This window comes from Chaetura pelagica, unplaced genomic scaffold (genome assembly GCF_000747805.2).
Source record: "Chaetura pelagica isolate M959 unplaced genomic scaffold, ChaPel_1.0 scaffold344, whole genome shotgun sequence".
NCBI lineage: Eukaryota > Metazoa > Chordata > Aves > Apodiformes > Apodidae > Chaetura > Chaetura pelagica.
Window position 1 is genome coordinate 6602454 of NW_009953098.1, and position 9448 is coordinate 6611901.

General features: G+C 36.2%; 1 protein-coding gene across 1 annotated transcript in view; it reads right to left on the reverse strand.

The window, feature by feature from the left end:
* The window catches only part of TENM1 (teneurin transmembrane protein 1), a 227434-nt gene extending 218320 nt beyond the window's left edge, over positions 1-9114 (reverse strand). The window contains 1 exon segment of the mRNA XM_009997127.1: positions 8898-9114. Within this exon segment, the coding sequence (XP_009995429.1) occupies positions 8898-9114 (217 nt within the window).
* Positions 9115-9448: the final 334 nt, after the last annotated feature.

Sequence of the window (9448 nt, forward strand, 5' to 3'; positions counted from 1 at the left end):
TGAAACTTTGAAAGGGCAACCTTAGATTTTAAATCACATGCACAATTTATTTCATGGAAATACCTATAGAACTAAGCTCAGAAGTATCTGAAGCTCATTCTTAATAGAAAAACAAATTCAAGCTCTAAATGAGTTTGGATACACCCACCCTGCTGTTTATCCAGATAGGCAGCAATGTCATCAACTCACTGAGCTACTTCTTGACAGTTCTTTATTTTGAGAGGTACAAAATCTTCTGACAGATACATAATTGAGAAACCCAGGGAAGAAATGTTGCTTTGTTTCAGCATCTGCTCTGTAAATTTAGATAAGCAAACCAGATTTCTAGTTCCAGAAAATAAGACAGCTCTCACTTGTTTCAAAAGGCATGACATGAAAGACACAGCAGGAGAATGTACATTAAAAAACTACTTGTAGGACAAGTGCAGAGCTGTTCACTGGTTCCCATGTTCCGTAACACTTCCTCACTCTGTCTTGATGTTCATATCTTGGTTTTAACTTATGACACATCTTCTTAAGCACTTCTAAGTGTTATAGGAAGAGGCTCTATTAATACAGCAAGAACATTTTACAGATACAATTTCAGGCTTTGACAAACAGAATTCCAAAACTTATGAATTCAAAAGTTTAAGCCTCTGCTGTAGATATGCCATTAGTTTTTGGCACAGGTTACTGTAAGGATTGCTGTATCTCACTTTCTGTTACACTGGCTGGATTACTCTCCCCTTCTGATTTTTATTTCTATGCTTTCTGACATTTTACACCATGGAAATTTGGTGATTCAGAGAAGACAATGGAAATTAGGATTGTCATTAGTATCAGCGCACTGACAAACTGGTTGTTACGCTTGTGTAACATTTGGATAATGTTTTTTTATTCCTTACATGAGATTTGTTACCAGAGGATTGGAAATGCACTGTGACCCTCCTCTAATTTATTTCCTTTCTCAGTAGTTTTCTTCCTCAGTTTTCCCCTCTCTTGGATAGTCACACCTTAAATCAGAAGAATTGCTTATGAGAATGAAACTATTTTTTATCATACAAGTTTTTTCTTGTTTTGTTGGTTTTTTTTCTTCACAGAAAATATGGCAGATACAAGATTGGGAGCAGCATTATAAGAATGGTGACAGCAGGTTGCAAGCTTTTGTAACAAAGTTGATCTAGGACAGGAGCACCCACTCCAGCCTTATGGGAAATGAGTCTCTTTGCATATTCAGTTTGCTTATTCATTGTGACTTGATGGGGGGAAGGAAAACTATTCCTTCTGTGAGATTTTAAATGGAGGCACATATATAGCGTTTTCCCACCCCAGTTATTCCAAAGAGAGAAATTTCAATTTGGCAAATCAAGAAAGAATATACAGAGGGGGTTTGAATCCAAGTGCAGATTTTCCTTTCCTTAGTGTCTGCAGATAGTCTCCATATAGAGGAGAAGGCTCCAGTCCAGGAAGCAACAGGGAACTGCTCATGGCACTGTTTTTCTCTGGGAGACAGTAACAGCACTGTGATTAGAACACAACCACCCAAACAAAGCACAGCACACCAGGAATCCCTGTTTCTGCAAAGGAATACAGGAGGAGACAATACAGTAAAGCTTTAGGAGTGTGGAGTCTTTGACTCAGCCTCATATGTAATTTTATTTGGATGACATGAAGCTCAAAAACACTCAGACCAGCTGGTGTAACATAGAGCAGCAGGAGAGGGAGCTCATTAGCTATTGCTTCCCTCTGCTACCATACAGCCAGAAATGTGAAGGACCTTTAAATCACCCTCTCCTGAAAGCTGAGCTCCTTCCATGAGACAGTGTGAAGGATATATTGTGTGCCCTTACACACTTCTTCATTATGCTTCATGGCATAATGAATCCCTGCTCCAAAGCATGCAGGTACAAAACATACTTAAATTGTCACAAAATTTTCTAAAATTAGCAGATTACAGTTGTAGACAACATTCAAAGTCTAGAATTTAAATGTCTGGAATTTTCAAACCAGTGAAAAAAGATTCTAAGAATACAAAAAAACTTCAACAGCTTTAATACAAGTCCTGTCTAATAACAGTACGTTACCAGGAGTCTTCTGTGTTCCTTTTAAATTTTCCTTCTTAAATCACAGACTTTCAAATGAAGTGCTGGCAAAAATAAATGCTTTCCTTTATAATCAGCCTGGTTCAACCTACATCTTCCAGAACTCAAGAATGCTTCATGCCACTGTGCTGCAATCACCTTCCATAACAACTCAATACATAGCTCTAAACAAATGATGCTGCTTAAATGTTAAAAAAAATCTCATTTGTCATTAACCCACAAACCTCACCATAAAGGAAACACTGGGAACAAGAGACGTAAATACCCACCCAGCCAAAGAGTTCAAAACTACCACATTTCTAAAAGCCTGCAATGCAGTGGTTCTTTTAAGAGATTTGGTTTATATTTTTTCTTGTCTTTTTCAAAACTACCCATCTCCCCCTTCAGCTGCAAACATAAAAAATGCATTTTGCCATGTCCTGTCTACACATCAATAAGTAGTAATTATAATATTCTTTTTTCTTATAGTCTTTATTGCATGAATACTACAGACAAAGACTCCAAAATACACGACTGGAAGGAAAGAGCTGTATTAAACTGTTCTACACTATTCTACTAAATGCACCTGAGCTCCAAAGTCAATAGAAGTTTGGGCATGCCCCCTCAAAAGAACTTTCCCTTTATCAACTGCTCTTTGTGGAAGTTTAAAAGAACACAATCTGAAATTCACCCAGATAAGTGCTCTACATTTCTACTGAAACCATGAAAAATCACAGTGATTCTTGGCCTCAGTTTCCCCCAGGTGGGCTCACAAGACCACAAACTTGGGGTATGTCATAGTATTACTCTAGTGTTGTACATAATCAGAGCAGGTGGAGAAGCTAGTAAAGATTGGCTTGTTTTTACCTTTACATGTCATTATAAAATAAAGTAATTTAAACAAAAAGTACATGCTATATACAGCCCAAATTCAACTCTCCATGGCCTACTACAGCCACAAAGCAGATCTGCTGCCCTCAATGGATTTAGATAACTCCAAAATTAGAGAAGAATATGGCTATTACGTAAAAAGCTTTTGCTTCTTCACAGATAACAAAAAAACACCTTGACATTTCTCTGACAGGGTAATTTCTTACCCATGCTTCTCCAAATGCCTTATATTTATGTCTATGATGATAAGCAAAACTGGTTTTGACTGGCAATATGATAAGCTACATGTGTTTAAATCTTCCTTCCTGGTAAGCTTAAATTTGCTGAACTCTAAAGCATAGCAAATCAGACTGCCAACTTCTGCACCATACATGTAGGTTTTATTTTCTAGGGAAATAAAGTGCTTTTCAGCTCTGGAACATTTATATTGCCTATGTAACCTCACCATTGCTAGAACATCACAGAGAGAAAAAATAAGAGTTAGACAGCAAGAGCATTAAGCTAAAAAAATCAAGGATGAAACAGAAGTGGCTTTAGCCTGAAGAGCCCAGCTTTCTTACATTGAGAACCCAGGCCTCTTCATGAAGCCAAAGGAGTTAATTCAAGGTCTTTTCCAAGCTTAATCATTCTATGATTTAGACTGGATATTAGAAGAAACTTCTTCACTGATAGGGTTGTCAGGCACTGGAACAGGCTGCCCAGGGAGGTGGTTGAATCACCATTCCTGGAGGTGTTGAAAAGACATGTAGATGGGGTGTTGAGGATTTAGAATGGTTTAGAATTGGACTTGGTAAAGTTAGGTTAATGGTTGGACTTGATGATCTTAATGGTCTTTTCCAACCAAAACGATTCTATGATTTAGCTGGATCTATTTATCTACTACTCCTGAAAATAATTTTATATACCTTCTGTACAAAACATTTAATATGTTACCAACTTGCAGCTTCATCCTACTACGAAGTTTCATTATTTCTTGGGCAAAAAGCAGAAAAAGCCAATTCTTTGCGAAGCTCTCTAAAATGTGCTTTCCTACAATAATTAGCAATGCTGATTTTTTCACACAGATTTACCAGAAAATATTTGCTGTTGGATCCTCCTGCTAGGAATCACTCCAGTCTGCCGTGCCCATAATGCAGTTCAGTGTGTTTATCTTGCCAGGAAATACACGTTTGTCTAATCAGATATTTACCACCGTATGCTCATATTGTTAACAATCAATAAACTTTATCATGCCAATGACTCTATCCCAGATGCTTCTCCTATCAGGAATTCATTCTTCTAAACCAGTGTTTTCTACAAATCTATAATTAACCCAAAAGCCATAAAGCTTTTTTGTACTGCCAGTATTTGTAGAGTACAGGTCCTTCCATATTTACTTTGTTGGAAACAGACAAAACTGTAGAAGAAAACAATTCTAATAATGTAAACATGTCACAAATAAGCTACAAGTGCAATCTATGCATAGTACAACTATGAGAACTTTTTTCCTTACAGCCAGGTCCACCAATGAGTCTCCTAGAAAGAACAATATTTCTGACAACTTCTGCCAATTCTACCCCATCTCTTCAAAGCACAAAACACAGAGTTTACCAGTTCTTCCAAGAATTAATTTACAATGTTTGCCAATATCCCCAAACTATATGATACTGGGTCTGCCAGGAATTTACTTCATAAGATCCTCTTGCCAGGATGAGACATCACAGATTTACATATCTTCAGATAAAAAGGAGCTTGAACATTCCAGTGATTAAGAGAACGCATTTCAACATGCACACATTATGCAATTAGCACTAACTCTTCAGGAGTCCATGACTTTGTCAAGAGAGTTTTGTATCTGCTCACTTGGAGTTGTTAGACCAGTAAAACAGCTCAGCTTGAAACAGTCTGTGATGTTATTTGTTACATCTTGAATTCTTAGATAACTACAAGTTTCTCGTGCAACTAACTCCAGACATGTCCATGAGGGACATGAGCACTACACCTCAAGAATAACACCTAGAAATCACTGCATAATGAATAATTAATTATATGCTTACTGATGTAGGTTTTATTTTTCCTTCCTGTGATGTCCAATGATAGGACAAAGGGCAACAGGTACAAGCTGGAGCATAGGATGTTCCATGTAATCATCAGAAAAAACTTCTTTACTGTGACAGTGACAGAGCACTGGAACAGGCTGCCCAGAGAGGTTGTGGAGTCTCCTTCTCTGGAGACATTCAAAACCTGCCTGGACCCATTTCTGTGTGATATGCTCTAGGGGATCCTTCTCTGGCAGGGGGGTTGGACTAGATGATCTTTTGAGGACTCTTCCAACCCCTAGGATTCTGTGAAAAATATTGTGGAATTATTCTATATTTGGGTATTGCTTTCAATCTTTAAAACAAAAGTTTTTGTAATTTGCAAGATAATATGGCCTTTCAAACAAAACTTGGACACACACACAAAAAAAGTCTGCAGAACACTAACAGTGCTATTTGATTCTGTCAGATATATTTGAGAATCCTGAAGAAGTTTCCTTTGAGTTCATGCCACACCACAGAGTTCTGGTTTATACAGTTTGTCTATATATGTACACGCATAAATACCAATGCATAATGATTTTACATAATCTCAGATTTCAACTGAAACTTTTCATAGAAATAAATCCTCCACATCGATAGTAGCAGCTATGTAGTCAAACTGTTGGTAATGAAAAGCTTCACAGAAATTGCTGAGATGTATCAGTATTATGAGCAAGAAATCATTTTACTCTGAAGCTGTTTACTACATTCAGATGACTGCCTCATCTAATTTATATCACCTACTATGCTTAAGTAGCCAACATAAATTCTTCCAGTTTCCATAAACATCTAAATTGGTGATTCTTTTCACAAAACTGGCTAGATCAGTACAGATATCACTACACATTTTCCTGTGATAAGCTTCTCTTTATAATTTTTTAATTTTGGAAACATTTTCTGCTCACATTAGAGCTCGTTTCACAGCTAATCTCACCCTTCATCATTACACTTCATTCATGACTGTTACTATGTGTCCTTTCTTACCTGTTCTCACATCCTTCATGGATGAAGTTCATGGACTTTATCCTCACTGTGCAATACATTAATTCATCACATTAAGTATAGGGTACTATTTCAGTTGTAGCTAGAGAAGAATATTATGTCAACACCCTGGAGATACAGCTGTGGATGCCCCTTTAGCTTTAATATGTAGATTTTTTTTTTTACACAATAATCTTAACCGATGGCTAGGAGGTTTTTGGTTTTGGGGTTCTTTTGGTTTTGTTTTTTGTTTTTGGTTGGTTGGTTTTGTTTTTTGTTTTTGGTTGGTTGGTTTTGATTGTCTGTTGTTTGGGTTTTTTTAGATTCCAAAGATGACCAAAAAAGGAGAAAAATGTTGTTAAAGAATCTGATGAGGAAGTTTAGAAAATAATGGATTAAAAAAAAAAAAGTCCATCCAGCATTTTGTGGATTCATGGCAAGTTCAGAGTCCAAAACTGAACTGTTTGTTTGTTGTTTTTTTTTAATTGATTGAGCAGCTACCAATAATCACTTTGGCTGAAGTATGAATTTTTACACTCAGCGTTACAAACTTTTTTGCTCTTGTTTAAATTGAGAGCTCTATCAGTTTTGTGTTCCAAATCTGTGCTTCTTTCCAGGTTCAGGTTCAATTTGTGGCAGAGGAAAACTGCATTATTTAAATAACTAGACACACTTAGCACAGAAGTGACTCAGTTGCACCAAACTGAATTTGTCACAGTAGAAAACTAGGTTTTTAAGTACAACAAGCAAAGTTCAACTCCAGCCTCATAAACCAATACACGTTTTCAAAAACACTTTTAGGCTCAAAATCACAATATAGCAAGCAGTATAATATTAAATAGCAATAATATACTGACCTAGACAATTCAGGATAGAAGGTGCCTAGAGGTAAGCAAGTATTTAAGTGATGCCCTGCATATTGACACACTACTGTATAGGCTTAAGTGATTTTCTACAAACATGGATTATCAAGCACTATACTGCAGCTTGAAGCAGTACAAGACAGTATTGCCTCTAAGTAGAAAAGCACGAATGTTTGTAAAATAGAATATCTTCAAATTTATACAGTATCTCATAAAAAATAATTTGAAAGGCAAAATCTTGGGGCGTATATTTTCGATAAAATCATCTTACAACACAAGTGTAAAATACTTGTTGGTCTGCACGATAACTGTGATTCCGAACTGGCCAGTCCTGAACAAGCAAAGTAAGCTCATGCCTGACAACTTCTTGCAGAAATGCACACTAATTTGAACATTTCTTCAAAATTATTAATGCAATTCCTTTCAGAGGCACTGTTCTGGAAGAATAAATTCAATGTATGACACATTGGCTAGTTCTTACGCCTGCAACAGAGTGTTTGCAACCCTTTTATGTGTCCAAGCTAGTGATGCTACAGCTAGCATGAATACCAACAGCAGCACAGCTTTGCAAACAGGAAGCTCTTTCAAGGCCTATGACAATGCAGAGGTTATGCTTTCATAGCTGTGGTTATCAGTAATGATGTAGTTGCTTTAAGTAGATCTACAAACACATTTGTCCCCAGTTACAACAATCTTAGTTAACCAAACTCTGATAACATCTTCAAGAACAAGTCATTTAGAAAGAATCAAACATGTAAGTCAAGCTTTCTATACAATGCAATGTTCAAATCTGTATTCATGACTTTGTCTTTTCCGAACATTGTAGTTTTGTAACTCTTCAGAGGGAATATATGTCCATTGATTCAGGCTATCTGTAGCAGCTAGCTATTACTTCTCCCATCAATTATAAGTACTTTCAGACAACAAACACCAGTATCGTGAAAGTAACTTGATTCAGAGTATCTGCACTAAAACAAAAAATACCAAAAGAGCTACATAGCACAGCTATTCTACTTTTTGAACTCATTTACACATCCCAGAGAAGACAAATTTTCCAACTTCAAAAAGTCTAAAAAGAATATTATTTTAATATTCAAAAAATTGAGGAAAACTTTTCGAAGTGCTGAGGGACTGGGTTGCTCTGGTGTTTCTTCCTTGAAGAGCGAGGAGTGACCACCCCTGGAACCCTGATGTTACCTTTAGGGGACAGGACTTTAACTTCTGACACATATTCTGATTCCTAAATTTATTGTCCCTGTCGCACCATCCTGCCCAAACATGTGACAGAGCTAAAGGCAACATATAAGCCACTTGTCTGTACAAAGCATGATAAAGGCAACGTGGTTTCTACAAGCAGCAGCCTGCTAGGGAATGCTGTAGTAAGTTCTGCTAGTTTCTTTCAATTTCTTTAGTCTTAAGTGTTTAGCTTTTATCTCTAACCAAACAGTATCTTCATCTACCCTTAGTTCAACCACCATAAGTTCTCAAATATTTGACCTAACCTTCTGTCTGTACCATGCAAAAGGCTAAAAATTAAATTTAACTGTTGTTTTTTTCTTAAAATACACTAGTTATCTTCAGTGGTTTTGAAATGACTTAGTTATTTACAGGATTAAACTTTGTCAAGAGGATCTCTGTATTTTAATCCGTTCACAGGCTTTGTAAGCACATGCAGAAATAGCCTACAACCTCAACATTGATTTTATACCAAAATTCACATAACAAAGGGTGTAAATAATTAATCATTCAACATTAGTAAGAGCTACTATTACTAAAGTAATATTTATTTATAGCTATTCATAATATGGTCTCGAGAATATCAGTCACTCTGTTCTGCTAGAAGATAGATTCAGTTAAAAAAACGCAAAAAAACTACCTACATTTCTGATATTATGGAATGTTTAAAAAGAGGTTAAAAGTACATTGCCACTACAGGCCTTTGAAAACAAAGTGTTTGCTTGTCTGCTGACACCATGATACTGTTTCATAGTAAGTAATCAGGAAGTAATAACCATAATTAGTAGATAAAATAAACAATTTACCTTGTGTAGACTGGTCAATGTTTTTTCTTTTTCTGCTATGACTGTTGTAATTAAGTCTTAGCTCTTGGCTATATTCATTCAGAGTTTCTCTTGAGTCATAAGATTGCCTTTGCTTTCCTCCATCTTCACTTTCATCTGAAGAACTTGTGTAAGTTAGATCCACTTCATGTTTAACTTTTGACAACGGCTGGTAGGGTTTGCAGTCCATCTGCTCCATCTCTGATTGAACAGGCTCAAAGTCATGAAAACAAGCAACTGGAACTCCTGAAGGAAACAGTCCTGGAAAAAAACCGCAATAATCCATTTCAGATATCATATATAAATTTTGCTCACAAAGAAACAATTTTACTTTTAGCTGATATAAACCAATTAAATGGTATAAATATCACCAAAGTCCAGGAAAGAATCTGAATATATCACATTTTACTGTTTCATTTGTTCGGGTTTTTTTGTTTCTTCGTTTTTATAAATAGAATTAAACCAACAGCAACTTGAAAAAACAACCCACAACCAAAGACAAAACAAAAAAACCCCAAACAACAACAAAACTT